This window comes from Pleuronectes platessa, chromosome 7 (assembly GCF_947347685.1).
Source record: "Pleuronectes platessa chromosome 7, fPlePla1.1, whole genome shotgun sequence".
In the NCBI taxonomy this organism is placed as follows: Eukaryota; Metazoa; Chordata; class Actinopteri; order Pleuronectiformes; family Pleuronectidae; genus Pleuronectes; species Pleuronectes platessa.
Genome location: NC_070632.1, coordinates 17,065,205 through 17,084,263, shown reverse-complemented (window position 1 = coordinate 17,084,263; position 19,059 = coordinate 17,065,205). Strand labels below are relative to the sequence as shown.

Genomic DNA, 19,059 nt, shown 5'->3' with positions numbered 1-19,059 from the left:
CCAAGGTCAGATTTTCACCCACTTCACTACACTTATTGAGAAGTCGGGCCCTCAACTGATTGGCATCTTTATAATAATTACAGGTGAGGGAGAGGAAGCCGGCAAAGATGTAATATTTCTCTGCTGCCTTTTCTAACTCTTGTTTTTAAGGTAACAACAAGGTAAAGACGAAACCTATTATTTTGTGCACAATCTTTTGGCTTCCTGTCTTTATTTCTTCGACACTTAGAAATATATCCTGGTTTCTGTATGTCAGAGATGGGGAGAAACTACACAAGCAAGTAAGAGGAAGGATTTTAGTAGCAGGAGGACAGACATGTAGACTGGGAAGAGAGACAGGAAAAAAGGGTAGAAAATATTACTTGGGGAGACAGTCAGGATGAGATATTGACGACTGAGGTCTCAAGGTTTCTTGCTGGTGAGCGATGGCAGGCGCGCTGGTGTTTAGACTGGGTGGGTGCCGCTGAGGTAGGAGAGTGGAGGCCACCCGTCCCGCTCTGTTACGTTGTGATCAGGCGTCCCTCAGGGAGCAGTGGCCTCTTTGAGTTATATGTGCCTTTAATAATCCATCTGAGGTGCAGCGCACTCAGCCAGGCCCATAAAGGCCTGATTTATTCCCGCGCTGGAAATGAGCGGAGCTGGCGATGCTGGGCAGGAAGCCGCGACTGCTGGCCACGCTGTCAGGTGATAGAGCTGATGGACGGCCTGCAGTGCCATTCAACACCCACAACCACCGACTCCGCCCTTCAGCACATGAACCCCTTTTCCTCATGAACCCCTTCCTCTCCTCATCCCTGACTTGGCTCCTCTCGTGTGGGCTTATTAAGTATTTTTTATGGTCTCTCAGTAGGGGGGGAAATGTTCTTCTGTTTCATCCTCCAGTCTGTCTGTTGTTATACATTTAAATCACTTCCAGGAGCCTGTGCAAACAATTTGGCAATGTAATGATTGTTGCTTCAAACTACTCTGTTGTACTGAACACTGGCAAAAGGGCTTTAGATACAAACACCTGTGCTAGTGAACTTAAAAGGTGGCGTTCTGTTTCTGAGAAGCAAAGTCAAAGACTTACAGTATATCTCTCCTCTTCCATCTTTATCCTTAAATCTCTTATTTACATTAGAATTTAATTGGACGATCTCTGCCTCCCTCCACCTCTTTATCATTCTAAGCTCAGACTCACACTCCACTGTTACCGTCTTTTCTCCAAGCTCCGCCGCTAATCTGTCCAATTTTTCTTAAAGTCTTCACCCTGGCTGATCAACCCCCGATTGCCTTCTTATTTGAGGAGCCTACCCTCTGTTTCTCTCCCTCCTTCCCGTCCATGGATGATAACCCTGCTTTAGATAGCTTTCATTCCTCCTCCTCTTCAAAGCTTGAGTCTTGAGAATATGTACTTCTGAAGTGGCTTGAGCCGGTCCCGGGTCTTACATTCAACTTTGAATGCTAATAACTAGATTTGAGCAGCATGCACTCTCGCTGCCACTCTGCGGCTGAGTTCTGGACTGTAACTTGTTTGATCCTGCTAGAAGGGAAACTTCTGCAGGCCTCTACCTCACCGGCTGGATAGTCTGACTTTGTTGAGGGAATTATAACAATTATAATAGTTAGTTTCTGCATTATCACCCTTCTTTATTCAGTGAGAGAGTGGTCTTACCACAGCCCAGTATTCATTCTCAAGTTTCATTAAATGTCAGGAGCCTTCTCCAATTTCATGAGTTTTTAAATCTGCACTGGTTTATTGAAGCTGCAGGTTTTGGTTCTGGAGGAGGAAACGAGAAACTGACAATCCACCAGAGACCAGAAATGATCAGACTCATTCCAGTGTCTGTTCGCTCCTTTCTATCATCGTCTCTTTTTGCCTTATGTTGCCTGCAGCATGTTCATCTTTCATTTGTAATTCAGATTTTCTGGTGTATTCCGGCAACGGAGCGAGTGTTGTGTTGCTGGCCATCAAAGGAATAAGCCTAGAACAAGGTCGGCCGTCCACTCACATCTACTCTTTCAGCACTGTTGTAGGTTAATGATGTTTAATCACCACATTACCTCTATCCTCCACTCAAATCAACAGCAATTAATGACCTTCAAGTTTCTCATTAACACTATCTCATCATCCCATCTTTTCTTTTCCTTCAACCTCCCACCTCTTCTGCAGCGAAGAGACAATAGCTGTTTTTTACACATGAAAATGTCTGGAAAATTGGTTCTGGACATTTAATTGAGTTTTCCTTTCACATATGAAGAACCCAGCAGGAGATTGTCCTGACTCTTTCACAACAACAGGAAAAATCTCATTATCTGCTCAAGTGGACATCTTCATCTAAATCTTCTAGATGAATGGCTTCTCTTTTTCATCAGTTTAACATTCATTGCATGTTAGAAATGTCATCCAAGCGCCCACTCGCTTACTGTGAATATTTTTATAATTTTCTTGTTGTATTCTCACATTGACTCACTCGAGACATTTGACCTGTAATTGTGGATCCCTTATGACAGTCAGGTCTTTATACGCCTCGCCACTTCCCACATTTTCCACCATACCTCGTTCACTCCAGAAATGTTTTTTACTTGACTTCACTGCATGTTCTCTGCCAATTCCCATTCACAGCTCAAGTCCCCTGAGGCCTTTTAACCTCTAAGTCTTGGCTTTTTCATTTGTCTGCTGTGAGTAGAAGTGGTCTGCTAGTGTGATACTGCGGGGCCTTGGCAATAAACAACTAAAGTGACTGTTGTTGGCTTCGGATTGGTTCCTGTGCAGAGGAACAAGATCCGGGCAATGTGTCAGTGGTGGTGAGAGGATGAGCTCTCGAGCAAGGAAACAGAAGAGAGAAGCCTTGTCACTAACTCTCTGTCACTCTTCCAGGCCTGACTGAGGGCTCTTTTCCAAGTAGCATAGAGCTATCAAGTTGAGCACTCTGTCTGGCGTGTGCAGGGGTGGCGTCTCACATGACCTGCTAGGGGTCAAACTACTTTTAAAGAGGCCCCAGAGACTAGCCACAGAGATACTATTATTTTTCTAATGAAGACTAAGTATATTTTAATGTAGAAATCCCCCCCCAAAAAAAAAAACTAGTTGATTGTCTATTCCACTTTCAGCCTTAAAGTCAAATTTGATCTACAGGGAGGAGTTCTTAAGGGAGGAGGAGGTTTCTTTCCTGTAAACAAGCAATTATACACACTCAGCATGCGGAGTGGAACTGCGCTGTCTGTCAATAGCTACTTAAGGCTGTCACAGAAAGTGGATGTAAGAAGTGTTGGCCATAAAGCGTAAATCTCCGACAGAGAGAGAGAGAGAGAGAGAGAGAGAGAGAGAGAGAGAGAGAGAGAGAGAGAGAGAGAGAGAGAGAGAGAGAGAGAGAGAGAGAGAGGGAGGGAGGGAGAGATGAGGGGAAAAAGCTGAGTTTAGCATAAGCTGAAATTAAGCTGGCAATATAGGACATCCAAATATCTCTGGCTCTGGCTGCATCATTAGGGAGAAAAAGAGCCAAGAAGTGCTGCAATGCCACTTTCATGAAGAAGCAGCATATCAAACATGCCACTAAGTCATCCAGAACACTCATAATATGCATAATGTTGACGGTAATAGGAGGTAAGTAGGGGGCAGGTGCACATGTGGGCTCGAACATGTATGTTTCTGTGAAGGTGTGAATATATCTGCCTGTCAAGTGCAATACATTCACACGCGTGGTTCATAGAGGGGGGAAGAGCGATGCGTGTTCGTCGACTCACCTCCCTGCTCACAGAGCTGCTGGGCCAGAGCATCCTTGAAAAGGATCTGTCCTCGATGTGTTGCTGTGGCGCTGAGGAAGAGAAAGAAAAAGTGGGATGTCAGGAGAGGAACGACGAGGAGAGACGGATCGTTGACACCAGCACAAACAGCGCCACCGCCAAAGTTAACTGGTCTGTCCTCAATATGTGCAGATTAATCCAGCACAGATGGCATCATTTCCCACTAAAACCCACTAAAATGTGCTCCATCAGAGGACATTTGCTGAAGTTCATTATGATGTGAGATAAAAACAGCAAGAAACACCCCCCCAGATCAACCAGTTTCTCTGAGGATGTGTGGGAGCGGATGATGTTGACATGTGAGCAAAGTCGGAGGTCCCTCTATTACTTCATTTCCTCTGGCTAAGAGGATAATTGTCCCTTTATTATTCACATATTGAAATATTTCCTCATTCACATCATTGCTGCATTAACGACATTACAACATCCCCACACAGTAAAAAAAATATATCTTCCTACATCATCATCTGTCCCCTACACCACTATACTCTCCTCACGCAAGGCAGTGTAAATCTAACTGTAGTCTATGTTGCGTGCTACTGCCTATGTATGGAATGTAATGTGAAATCCTTCCGGTGGCCGAGAAATGCATTATTCATTTGAAAATGGAGAGATCTTTAAAAATCTAAGAGGGTGAAATGGCTCAGAGTGCAGTGGGATCTTTTACACAGACAAGCGAGACGTGCTCCACTGTGCTGCGGCCGTGTGGAAAGAGATCTGCGCTCATAGGCAAAACCAGAACAATGGTGGGAAATGTGCATACTGAAGAAGCTGCTGCCACAGTTGTAATAATGATAAATATCAACATATTACTATAGCAAGAACCACAACTCAACAATGTGATTTGAAGGTTTGAATGGAAATATAGGACGTTGAGGAAAGATTATCGGACCCAAGCTCATTACGCATACCTATATTGTATTTCAAACATAAAATGCGAGAGGTACGCACGGGAGGGAAGTAGGATGAATGGATGAGGGAAGAAGGATGAATGGATTTGGGTAGGGATGAGGAAAGGAGGGTGAAGGGATTTGGGTAGGGATTAGGAAAAGAGGATGAATGAATGAGGATAGGAGGTCGAGCGGATGAAGGTAGGGATGAGCGAGGGAGGGCGAAGGGGTTGAGGGTAGTGAGTAGGAAAGGAGGATGAAGGGGTTGAGGGTAGTGATTAGGCAAGGAGGATGAAGAGGTTGAGGGTTGGGATTAGGAATGGAGGGTGAATGAATCTGGGTATAGACGGGCAGAGGTAGGGATAAGGTAGAACGGTGAATGGATGAAGGTCACAGTGTGATTGGTTGACCAGGTATGTGTAGGTTTGACAGGTGATGGTGCTGTTGAGGCTTGGCCCTGCTCCCGAAAATGGGTTAACTAGCTAACTTCCTATGAATCACTACTTGTTATAATGTTCCTGTAAAAATAGGGGAAAATAGTCATAAAATAAAAATGTAGAATAAAATATCATTAAAACAAGAGCGAGAACGAAGGAGAGGAGGAAAATATGACTGGGTTTGAAAGAAGCAGCAACTCTCAAAGTCCTTGAAATGAGTTATTGGAAAAAATAATAAAGTTTTAGAGCCCTTTGTAACTCGGAGTCTAGTGGCAGCAGCAAAATGGTCGGTGTAGAAACAGCCCAATGAATGAGACAAGAGGAGACAGCACTACACTTTTAGCTGACCTGTAAAAGCTCTATTGCACCACTTGTGCAGTTTGATCTGAATTTTCCCAATTTTCCAACAATACACAGAGGGGGAGCAGTTGGAGCGGGATTGACGTCAAAAATATAAAGAGGATAAATATCAGAGCTGCGATGGTTTCCTTGCGGACTGCACGCAGCGTTACCGTCCATGAGGGGAGTGGAGCGCAGCGGGCGGGAGTCTTGTCTCCTCTGTCTGGCACGCAGACCATTTTAATGTTGCAATTTGGCTTTGGTATTAATGATGAGCATCATCCGTGGCCAGTAAATCTGAGCCACCTCGCACTAAAAACACACACGTGCTGACACAGAGCTCTGCCTCCCACCCACATGCAGTGAGAAATGCCCCTTCAAGGAGCATGTGTGGGAAAAAAAGGTCTTTCACTTGGTCTCTGCCATGTAAGGACACACTTGTGTTCCTAACGCACTGTTGTCTCAGTGTTCAGGGTATTCCCAGGATCCACAGACATTACACAACATTTCTATTATCTAAGCGGAACCAATAGAGCTCCGGGTAACCTCATCGCAATTTCAAATTCACTGCATGACCACTTTTGTGGGAGAGATCCAGACAATTTTAGTGTGTTGCACCACACCCGGTGAATACTATAAATTACAATACAGATGAACGGGAGGAGAGGATTAAGAACAGGCAAAGATTTGATGTAGTGGCCGGAATTAGTGAGCCCCAACTTCATTTTACACACTCTGTCCATCTCCTGCTTCCTTGTCACTCCTTCTTAAGGATGAGGTGGCTGTGGCCCAGGTGGTGGAGCGGGCCATCCACTAACCACAAGGTCGCAAGCTGAGGTGTGCTTGGGCAATATACTGAACCCCAAATGGCCTGACAGCTGTGCCTGCAGTGTGATGTGTGTGATGTGCAGTGTGCAGAGTGATGGACGACAGAGAAATGAGTGAATTGGCAATAGGTCGTCACGACCATAACAAAGACTTTTAACAGACCGTTAGATTTCTCCTTGCAACTCCCTAACTCTACCCTCATCTGGCCCGTGCACCACGCAGACTCAGCCGCTTTATGGGTGCTGAGGCATTTACACGTTCATTTCAGCTCATAAATAATGAAAAGTGGCCCTCATCAATTAGTAAAGAGCTCCAGTGCATGTGCGGAGCTGGGGGAGAAAACATACATAATTACACTCATATTTCAGAATTGTCTGGAAACTCATTTGAGTTTGGTATTTATGAATAAAAGATGGTTGGTAAAGAACAGCGGGAGGGGATGTAGGAACAAGGCCCTTAAATATTTACTAAACACGGTCGGAGCTCGAGTTCACTCAACAGATTCTGTAAAGTGACGAGGGGACGGGGGTCTCTATCAGGAAGCTAATTTGACCTCGCACACGTATTATACACACATGGAAGACACACACCTCTGGGAGAGCAGCTCTCTACCATGTCAGGTAGGAAACACAAACCCTGCAGGGATGATAATAGTGGGAACATGCTGTATTCACACATTTGCCCTGCATTCAAATGGTCAGGGTGTGTTGTTTCATGTGAGACAGTGAAATATGACCCAGGAAACTGAGTTGGAGAAGCTTTGAATTAACTAAATATATATATAATCATTATTACTATATTATTATTATTATAGTTTTTAATTAAAATTGCAGAGATAAGAGTGTGAGGATGATTTCTGACCTACGCTAACAGGGTTATATTTTACCCCTGTCCATTGGTTTGTTTGTTGGTCTGAGGCATTAAGCAAATTAACTGTTGAACTGATAGGACATGGGCAGAGAGAGACCCCATTCGAATTTGGCGCAGATCCAAACAGAGGGGCAGATGCAGGAACTTTTCATTGTATTTGTAAAGGTATTTTTTGACATTGTCGAGGGAATAATGCATGGACAATAAAATAAAATCAGACACATAGAGGACTGATATCTAGGAGTGTATGCAATCTGCTGCAGCTTGATTAAATTTGAGTTGGTCCTTGGCAAACTTTTGCTCTCTACTGAGTGTCATCTTAGTTGCCAGTGAAATAAAGGTGAGTAGAAGGAGAAGTAACATAAAAAAGCAATGCAATCAACAGCACCTCAAATTTGTATATAAAAACTTAAGTAAATTATGCACCAAGTTTTCTCTTTGAAAACTCTGCAAATACTTTTCTGTTCTTTAATGATGTTTTTTTCTTCCCCTCGATAAAAACAAAGACAAACCAAATGACAGAAGAGATATAATCAAAGAGGAAGAGCCATATTCAAGTGTGTGCATGTTAGTGGACGGACTAACTTTGCGACTTAATAACGTGTGTGTCATTAAAACAGTAGCCAGGAGAGGGCATTTAGTCTGAGCCGGGGAGTGTGTGATCGTCGCAGCGAGACGCCAGCGTCTGTCCTGCTGTCTCACTCCAGCGGCTCCTCAGCATGTGCCTCTCATTACTGTCCCCACTCTGGGAGCCACACATACAGACACACGGAGGGAACACCACTAATACACTCAGAACATTTATTGAACATCTAAATATTAATTTGACTTTCTTTCGGGGGAAAAAGCAATTAAGGCCCTAAATGTGTTGATGTTCCCCCCTCCCCTCGTTTCTCTTCCACTGATTCAAACAAACGATCGTTTATCGCGTGTCTTCCTCTCCCCTCTCATTAGTCTGGAGGAGCAAATCTAAAGGGAAAGGAAAGAGAGAGGGATTGAGAAAAAGAGGCGGATTGAAGGAAAGAGATGAATAAATGGAGGGGGAGGGGAGGGGGGCTTTGGGATGTGGTCAAAGGAAATAGAGATGGGGGTTAGATGGCCTTGTCTTCAAAGTCCACGATCTACTGTCAAACTGAAAGACATGCGAGGAAAGGCAGGGATCCAGCCCCCCCCCCCCCCCCCGACCCACACACAGACTCACGCTCACACACACTCCAAGCCATGTATGAGCTTTAACATATACGCAGATGGACAGGCTGTCACTCAAAGAGCTCCCAAAAGGGCCTGGAGTGGGTAATTACCAAGCATGTCTTCCATGTTAGATTACATGTTGCCGTCGGCCATAAGTATCCCCCAGGAACCAGTTTGACAGCTCCCTGCTAACCACACACACACACAAACACAAACACACACACACACACACACACACACACACACACACACACACACACACACACACATACACACACACACACACACACACACGCTTATTTACCATAAAAACACATACATGGTAAATATAGCTACAGCCTTGACTGAATCCTGACCACACAGACAAACTTTTGCAAGAGTCTTTATAGATGACCATAAAAAAAAAAAATCCATGCCCACACACGCTATTACATCCGAGGGCAGAGGGGACACACGTCCCCACGCTCCTCTTCCCTCGTTAGACGACACTCCCGTCCCGTTCACCTCAAATCCCAATTAAAAGCTCATTTGCTCTCCCAGCTCACTGGGTCTGCTGGTAATCATGATTAATCTGAGGAGTTGCAGTAAGGGTGCAGTTCCAGTCGCCAGCGCTGATTTGGAGCATTTGGACCGAGCCCTTAAAATAATACATCCTAATTGGTTGATATATCTCCCACGTTGAGGACCAGCTGTGGTTATGGCATAACAATCAGTGACAAGTTAAAATTGAAGCGGCAGAAAGACGGAGAAGTAAAGACAGCACAACAACAGAGGCTGACTCAGCATCCGAACACTTAAGAAACGTCTACAACGTTTTCTTGAATTCAACCGAACCTTGGTATTTTCATACCAATCGGAGCTGAGAAGGTGCAACTGCATATGTGAAATTACATTACTCCCTCCCACTTCCCCCCTGCCTCTAAATTAATTAATTGAAAAAGGCTCTCGGAGAACATGCAAATTTAATGAAGCTCCACAGAGGAGGGATTTGGGAGTTGTTTGGCAAATTACCTGCTTGTTAGCACATGGTCATGGAGTTAGGGCTTCGGATACAGCCAGAAGAAGCACAGTGACTGCTGAGTTTACAGCCAGGAGAAGAAGCCAATGACCTTGATACTGTTTCTGAGTTATGATTAGAGGGGATTAGAAAAACAATAGTATTTATAGGAGTAAATATGAGTAGGAAAAATATGCCTATCTCTATGCCTATTTTGAGGCTCAGGTGCTTTCTTTTCGTCTTTAAAAAAACGCTACATCGAAAAATTGATATCTAAGAAAATCTGCCTTTTTAAAAAACCTCTCTATCCTTTCCTCACTTTTTCAGCGAGGGTCAGATTAGGACGAGGAGGAGAAAGAGAATAATCGACTGTATTTACCCGGAGTAAACAACAGCGAGATGAGTCCCTGCAGTAAGTCTCGTCCGTTATTTGTCTTGTCAGCAGAGCACATTTTACGGGAACAGACAGCGCAAAATGTCAAGCAATCATTTCGTGCAAAATACATCTGGAGCAGCCCCCCATGTCCCCAGAGCATGGCTCATTTTGCTGCATTTAAAAGGAAGTGCCTTTCCTTTTCAATCTCCACACCCCAGTTTCATCGAGGTCACTGTCTCAGCAGGTGGGTCGGCTGATTTCGCGAGGCGAGGCAGACGATTCGTGGCATTATTGATCAGAGTATTGACCGGTGTGTACTGTGCATATATGTGTCTCTGCGCAGGTGCATGTGTATAATAACATTGGTCATGGACTGTCCAGTGGGAAATAAGACCCCATCATGGATGCAGAGACCTTTAAGGTTAACAGCAACAGGAGCCTGGACTGATGTGTGGAGGAGCTTGACTCAAAGAAGATGATTTACAGTTAAATTCTCAGAATAGTGACATATATTTAAAGTTTCAGAGAGGTTAAACACGTCCATGTGAGAGATATAAGGCTTGCTGTCTTAAATGTGAATGTGTGATATATGAAAATTAGAATTATGTGGGTGAACTGTGTCAGATTTGCAGCTCCAGAGAAAAAAAAGGTGGATGCGATTTATGTGCTCTGTCATCTTTCGCAGTTTCATCCATATTTCTCTATCTATGATGCCAAAAAATGTGATTACCTTGAACCAATAATTCATGTTCCCTGGCCAATGTCTACAGTGAATCAGCCACACAGCCAAAGGCCAGTTTGGAGCTTTAATGATGAGCCGAGCTCATTAACTAGTGAATTTAATGTTGAAACAGGAATAATAGGGAATCAATGCAGAAGACTAATGCCAGGGGAAATTGAGAGCTGGGTGAGATAGGTCATCTGTCAGCCTGATGTCTGAACTCTGACCTTTGACCTCAGCATAATTCAATAAGCTGCTAATCATTCTTATAAAATGCAATGTTGGATTACAATTTTATGCATCACTTTATTACCTGCGCCAAAGAGTTTATGTTTTCACCCTTTCTGTAAGTTGGTTGGTTGGTTTGTTTGCGAGCAAGATTACACAAAAACAGATTTCCACAAAACTTTTGAGGTTTTCGATCTACTGAGTGCCCCTTCTGGTTCTGTCTATTTTTCCTTGTTTTCAAAAAGAACTTCTTCACCTTACGATTTTGTGGTCACATAAATACTTCCTGCTTTCAGGACTCTGATGATCTCTAACCGGTGAGCTTTGAACTTTTTGCAGCACACCACAGAGCAGCAAACTTCACCTCACACAAGTCTGGCTCCTCCAAACAGATGGCACTATCAAGTCCACAACAGCACCAAGCACAATTACAGGACATTAACCATTCCTTTTTAATTACAGCTAACAAGACAAGAAAGTATACGAGTGCCCACCTGCCCGTTCTCTCTTCAATTCTATTTCACCCGCTAATTGCGCCAACAAGTGGCTTCAATCCGTCTGGGGCTCCACAGAGGAACCACAAGTTTTTAAGAGATGTATAAAAAGAAAGGAAATGTTTCCAAACAATTGCATACGAACACACACATACACAGGATGCCACAACATACAGGAGCAGCTATTAGGTCCCCATCCCCTCAGGGGAACACTTTGGGAAGGGGGCCTCCCCAGATGTAGTAATTAAAACGATCTCCAACCCGGCATCCGTCTAAGTCACACACAGAGACACAGACACGTGGATATATTAATGCAGAGCTGCATGTGCACAGTCAAAAAATCCCCAGATACACCCACACAGCACCCATAGAACTAAACAGTGTGGATCCAGAAGTAAAAATTATGATTAGCTATGATATAGAAAACTGAATATTATTTTTGAGATGGTGAAACAATGTATAGGCTCCTGTAGAAGCCAGCAGTCTATATGATGATCAACTGTGTTTTAAGAAAAACATTTGCACATTTTATTTGCAATGTACATAACCATCAATCCTCAAGTCTAACGCAACCTCTTATTGTTGGAGCTCACTCGTTTAACACATCTACGAAAATCATTTCAGCTGCGATCAGATAGTGCAGCGTTACATTTTGTTTACCACAGAGTGACCATGGTTTCCCTTTCTAACATGCAGCAGTTTTTTTAAAGATAAGAAAAAGAGTCTACGACACTATTTTGACTATCCAAGTCAAAAACCACAATATATTGGGATGTTTAAAGATACCTTAACAAGTAGTTGGAAAGGAATCATTCACAGCGGTTTATGGGATGTGAAGTTCCTTTACTCTTAAAATAATTATGTACAAATTCTTCTACCTTTGCCTTTCCGATATTATTTTCTCATAGATGGTCTCTTTTCATAATCATTTTTAGAAACTTTAATGGAGAAATTAGATGGTTAAATTTACATCTGGAACCAGAGCTGTTGTAAAAGTGGGTGGTCACTGTTACGCTCTATATGCAAGCTGTAGTTACATATAAAACCCTATTTACACACACACACACACGCCCTACTGCACTGGCTGCTTTGAGACTGTAAGTGAAGCAGAATAAAGGCAAAGAAAGGAAGAGACACACTGATGCATCTTTGCATTCACCAGAGGAAGCTATTAACCATTCTCACCTCTGCTAAGTGCAGCAAAGCATTCAGTGCACAGACATGGAGTTTCATGTCTGGGCACGAAGAATCAAAAGTGGGGCACAACAGTGTTTTATGCAATCATTAAACCGAGAGTTGTTTCGTATTTTATGTGCAAGACAGGATTATCTCTAGGTCTACACTACTTTGGTCATTTCTGAGAGTATCTTTGAGGGAATAGCTAATTGTTGCTTTTGTAATTATGGATAAAGATTAAAGATATAGATAAATTACAATTTATTCCATTCTTTGTCATAAAACCTTAGTTTCTCAGAGACCAGAGTAACAACTACAAAGTCTTTATTTTTTATATAAAATAAAAAAACTGATTATTCTGTATTTTTGCTCGATAAAGGGCTCAATTATAATACATTGTTGAAACTTTTGCTGATTCATTTTCTGTTGATGTGTGTTTTTTCTGTGTATGTGAGTGTGCGCTCCCTACTCCTCCACCTCCTCCTTCCTCTGTCCCTCTCCTCTCCACCTCCAAGGCCTCCCGTTCTCTTTAGCTGACAATTTACTGCCACCCAGAAAATGAGTTCTTCTGGATGTCCAAGTCACTGCACTCCATCATATCTATCATTCTCCTGCTGGTGATCTGTTACCAGGAACACTCCCACAATATCACCCATAAAACTGCTCATCGGCCCCCATATTAATGCGGCAGCGGCCAGCTCCAGCCCTTTGAAGGACATTGGATGTCTGTGGCTTTAATTTAAACGCTCATGGACACCGCTTGTGGAAAATGGTCCTTGTATCCATCAGGAGAGGGCAAGGGTAGGACATTGCATTATTTACATTTTGGACAAATGTCTTCTCATCCACAGAACTTATACCTTACTACCTCGGCTAACTTATAACTGAGATTCGTGTTACAAAACCACGATGTATGCGATAAGTTTAGTAAAATACTTATTTGCAGTAGCAAACTTTGATGGACGATGGCTGTTTGCGCATCACATCTTGCCCTCAAGAGTAACAACACTGAAAATGGAGCGCTGGAAAATTTGATGCAGCACTTGGTGCGGTGATTAAAATCCGTTTTCTTCAGGAACTCATGCTTTTCTATGGGTACTCAGGCTTCATCACACAGACCAAACACATGCAATTTGGTTAATTGGAGACTCTCAATTGACCGTAGCTGAACGGCTGTTTGTCTCATTATGTTGCCGCTGTGATACCCTGGTGACCTGTAAAGGGTGTACCCCGCCATTTGCCAAATGTCTGCTAGGATTTCCTCCAGCTCCCCCTACTCGACCCTCAAGGGATAAGCGGTATTGATAGTCGATGGATGGACCAAAGGTCGTCTTGGTTTTGGATAGAAGGGCCTTGGGTGTTGAATCCTCCGAGATAAAGATATACTGGTGAAAATGGAGGCTTGCACCATAACATGGTGCAGAGTCTGACTGTGTTTTTGCCCGGGTGTGTGCACGGGTTCAACTGCAGATGTGTGTCCAAAACTGTGGCATCTAGGAATGTCTGTGCATGTGAGAAAAAAAGTAGACAAGTTAATTTGTGTATGAAAGCATCTGCATGAAGTGTGTCGTGTCTGTGTGTGTATGCGTGAGTGTGTGTGAGTGTGTGTGAGTGCAGCAGCAACCGACTGGAGTGTGACTGGCTGACTTTGATAAGGTCAGCCACAGGGGCCCCTATTGTCATTTAGTCATGGCCCCCTGCCTGCCCCACTGTCATCAGCATTGGCACACTGCTGCTGAGTGGTTTACGCACACATACGCACATGCACAGCACAGACACACAAACACGGAGGAAACACAGTAAATGTGTTTGCTGGCAGACAAAGAAGAGGCAGTGAATCTGTTTGGCTCCGTGGAACTCGTCTAAATGGCAGCTCCACTTCAGCAAATTCCCCAACTGAATCCTTTCCTGACACTCTGTCCATAAAAGTCTCTGTCGGATCGTCTGTGGAGCCCCTCCAGGAATACACTGAGGGATTTTTACAACCCCTGCCAAAACGTTTCAATTTGTTGTGGTTTTTATGAAACACTGATGTGCAATTTGCAATGACTTTCATGTGTTGGAAGAGGATGACTGGTGATAAAAAAGAAGGGATTAGTTTGCACTTTGATTTGACTTTCCAGTCACTAAATTCATATGATGATAATAATGTTTTCATCCAGGGATTTAATTTAAAAAATACACTGAGCTGCTCCGGATATTAAAGTCTGACTAGTCAAATTTATAAAAATGCTAATATTTGTGGGAGACTTTTACTCGATGATCTTTTGCAATGCAGTGCTCAGTGGCTGTGACTTTGTGTGGGACAGCATTATTAGAAAACTCCCCTTTCGTCTACGCTTCTCCATAAACAGCTGCTAATTGCATTTGGACTGATTATCTGCCTCGCACTGTAAATCACCAGCCAGGAGAACTAGAGGGAAAGAGAGTTAGAGGGTGTTCCTAACAGTTAGACATGGAGAAAATTATGAAGAGTAAGATGAACCAGAGTAGGGGGGGCTTTAAAACGCATATCACGTGATCTCCCATGTAGAGAGGGCATGCGCGTGCCAGCGTGGACAGGAAGCCATGCCTGTGTACTCCTCATGTCCTATTGAGCTCCGCATGTTAGCATCTGTATCATTGTAAAATGTAGAATTTAACTGCGCAACAGCTGTTAGCAAAGTCAACGGGGTCAGCAACGCTTGTAAATGATGATTCATCTTGTGTTCTACACTGGTAGCTGATGCTGGTTGTTTACTTCCAGTAGGGGGTCATGTGACAGCAACTTAGCCTGTCACCAAAAAGACCAAATTATCAAGAGCCTGTGAGTGTCCTGTTGTTTTTCCCAGCATCTCAGCTTCTGCCCGTCCAGACTAAAACGATACTGCAGAGTTTTCAAACTTCTCAGTTTTTGCGGCTCTAAATGTCTTGTATGGACGCCAGACACATATCCGTGACAGAGTTCATGCATTTTCAAACCATTGTAGTGGAACAAGCTAAAATGTGTGAGTTCATGTGTGTGTGTAAATGTGCTGTTAATTCTCAGCAGGATAAACACAAACACATTTACACCTGCCACTGCACATGTCGTGTCAGGCGCGGTAATTGGGATATAATGACCCACATTCTCTCTGTCCCTGGTTTAACCTCTGTCCAGTCAGCATGCTCTCTCTGACAGGACTGCCTTTGCACATCCTTTCTGCGGCTCGACAACCCCCCCCGTCTCATTCCTACAGGGTCAATACGCGGCCACGCAACATTAACAGATATTATCGTAACAGTTTTACGACTTCCATGACCATGTCAGGGTTAGACGTGCGGCAGCTGTGAAGGTCCCACTCTCTATCGCAAAATTTTCGGTCTCATTCTCTCTCTCAGATACTTTCTATTCTTCACATACAGACGCACTTACAGGAAGTTGACGCAGCCTGTGCCGGGCGGTGGGGCGATCCAGACAAAGCTGAAGCTGGTGGAGGGCTGGTGGCTGACGTGGGAAGCGACGACACTGCAAACAAACTGGGTTCCAGCATACTGACGCTCCGGCATCACACCTGCAGAGGAGGAGGGAAAGAGTGAGACACCAACAAATACTTGTCAAAGATAAAAGATCACTACTACTTGATGCAAGTCCGTTCAGTCTGAGTTAAACTTGTCACCTTCAAAAACAATGTAATAATGCATTGGTAGTACAGAGTGTATAAGGGCAACATCACACCTGATGTGAGTCGTACAGCGTCCACATGAACCCTACCTGAGACCTCCTCCCCCAGTCGGGGGGTCGGTGTTCATATTTATCAAAGAAACTGGACTTTGGGGTCAAGGGAACTTGGTTTTAAGTAAACGGTCCCTAATGTGAAAACAGTCTCTATTAGGATTTAATTATAGAGGAAAAAAGGCATTGGCAGCTACACATGTCTGCATTGTTCCACATAAATCTCCTCCTTCCTTCTTTTGATCAAATGCCATTGTATTTATTTGTTTTTGTTAATTCCATCCACTGGCGTCCTACTGTTTTATGTTTATACTTTCATTACTTCCTTCCTCACACTTAAACCTTGATTCCTTTGTTTGTTTCTTTTCTCCTTTCATGTTTTTCACTGAACTCACTGGATCCTTCTTTCCTCCCTCCCTGTGAAGCTGACACGACCGAGCTTTGCTCATATTAATGAGGGTCTGTGTCCGGCTATGATTGCACCGATGGAATGACATCATGTCACACAATCTTTCCTTCATTTCACAGAGGGCAAGGGCACGATGCCACCAGACTCATCAATCACTGGGCAGACGCACAGAGCAGTTGAATAATTTACTTTAGCTGAACAGTTGTGTGGGACGGCAGCGTGGTGCAGTGGTTAGCACTGTCACCTCACAGCAAGAAAGATTCTGTTTGTGTGGGTTTGTGGCCAAATCGCCGGCTTTCTCCCACAATCCAAAGACAAGCAGAATGGGGTTAAATGAACTGGACACCGTGACCATAGGCGTGAATGGTTGTCTCTCTATGTTGGCCCTGCGATATGCTGGGACCTGTCCAGAGTACACCCACACAAAGGAAAGGTGATGTGGATAATGTGTGGATGGATGAATAAACAGTTTTGTAGTAACTGTAAGAATCCAAACTGTGCGAAAAAGAAAGCATCTCAACTGGAGTAAGCATTTAGACAGATGATTTGGGCATTTGTTATAATTCCAAAAACACAGAGTCGTTTTGTGGTCCAGTGAACATGGAGCAAACACATTCAGCCAGTTTAAAAATGTATGTGATGTCCCATCTGCTTGTATGACGACATGCTCAGTGCTGCTGCAGCGCCCGGGTGGCCAGCCTCTTCCCTTTTACAACCTGCAAACACAGTTCTCTCCTTACTTCACTTCTTCTCTCCTCTCCTCAGTCATCACTCACTTTACACAAAAAATAATCAGCAATGATTAATAACATCGGAGCTTTAATATCCCCTGGCTCAATGTGCAAATCAATATGCAAAGATTGTGTGTGTGTGTGTGTGTGTGTGTGTTTGGGAGTCTCTCTCTGTGTGTGTGTGTGTGACTGTGTGTGTGTGTGTGTGTGTGTGTGTGTGTGTGTGTGTGGTGCAAATCTAATTATTTAAAGAGAAATAATTCCGCCCATTTCTGACAGTAATGAATTTGACTTCACAGATTGCATCAATGTCGGCCGCACGGAATATGTTTCTGTTTTGGCTGTGTGTGTGTGTGTGTGTGTGTGTGTGTGTGTGTGTGTGTGTGTGTGTGTGTGTTAATTTGTTTGGGCTGCTAGACGTCAATGTGTATGAGTGTGCCGTGGTACAAACAAAACTAGTTATCATTGCTGCTGGATGTTTTTAGATTGAGCACCGTGCATTTATTTGACCCTGTGGCGTTTCCGAAGGCTTTCTTCGACGCAGGAGTTTTTCTCATCATGTGGAGGAATATCCAACTCTTTAGCTGGAGTTCAAAATGAATAATCATCAAAGCTCTGCAATTTACAGGGGGGGTTTTCACATGGCAACTACATATTGTCACATTATGTGGAAGTGCATGCGGCGTGTGGTCCTAATGTGTCAGATTTATGAGGTGCCGAGTGAAGCAGCCCCCTATATATCGCTAAAGGAGTGGCTGGTGTATAATAACAGCCTGAGACGTAATCACCCACTAATAGTCCTGCTGTTCTCCAATCACCTCGGCTGCAACCTCTCTGCGTAATGACCGCGATTTACCGCTAAGCAAACACACACACACTCGTACAGGCAAACACATATAAACACGCATTACTGTCAGGGGGTTATTGTTGTGTTGTTTGCTTGAGCAAGATCCCCTAAGCACCCCCATTTTTACAGGCAACATACAGAAATAGCAGAACTAGTTTCTGTGGTGGTATTTATGAAGCACTCAGGGCAGCAAGCATTGACATACCCATAGATCTTTCCTCTTTTCTCTCAGCCCCCTCTGACACAAACGATTGTCATTTTCACTACAATTTCCTTTGCCACAAATTTACTGCCACGGCCAAGGCAGTCGAGAGAAACAATTTTTGGCACTAATTGTCCAATTGTGGGTGGCAGGAGAAGAGAAGCCGAAGTGCTATGAATCTTTCTCATCACATTGCCATGGTGCAATTTGAGAATCCCTGCAGATGTGCATAAAACAAGCTTAGGTCTTGTGGCAGCGGAAAACACTCCCCGCAAAGCCGCAAAGACAAAGAGAAAGAGAGAAGGGTGTCGATCGGAGCTGAGCAGCACACTGAGCGGAGGAGATAGCAGAAGGAGAGAGTGATGGGGGGGTGGCGATAGTGGACAGACGGACAGAAACAATGAATCACTCATTCAAAGTTGTGTATGTTTACGCCGCTGTTGCCCATGAGCGAGAGAAAGAGAAAGGTGGGAACGGCACCAACGACAATTCTTGCCGTACAACTCTCGGATGTTCCACATGCTACTGTCACTCTTGCTCAAAAAGGAAACTAAACAAATGCAGAACGGTACGAGAAATTTTGAAAGTAAGTGAGAAAGCAGAAGACAGAAAGAGATAGAAAGACGGTAATACAGAGAGAGGTAGGAGCTGATGTATGGCTGAGCAGAGAGCAGTATGGCTAGGGCGAAGATGAAAAGGCAGTCTGATGCACTCCAGGACACGGCAGCGCTGGGACTCTACACCACTCACAGAATTTCTATTCCCACTTGAAAAACACACTCAGGCGTAAAAATGCAAATAACGAAACTAGTTCCTTTCATGTCTTGCTGTGGAGAGAGGGCG

The 19,059-nt window shown here is 43.9% G+C and overlaps 1 protein-coding gene across 1 annotated transcript in view; it reads right to left on the bottom strand.

The window, feature by feature from the left end:
* The window catches only part of reln (reelin), a 97,472-nt gene that overhangs the window by 43,962 nt on the left and 34,451 nt on the right, over window positions 1-19,059 (bottom strand). Inside the window, exons 3-4 of the mRNA XM_053427803.1 lie at window positions 15,728-15,866; window positions 3,727-3,797 (exon numbers count right to left, since the gene is read on the bottom strand). Coding sequence (XP_053283778.1) covers window positions 3,727-3,797; window positions 15,728-15,866 — 210 coding nt within the window. The remainder of the gene's footprint in view (window positions 1-3,726; window positions 3,798-15,727; window positions 15,867-19,059) is intronic.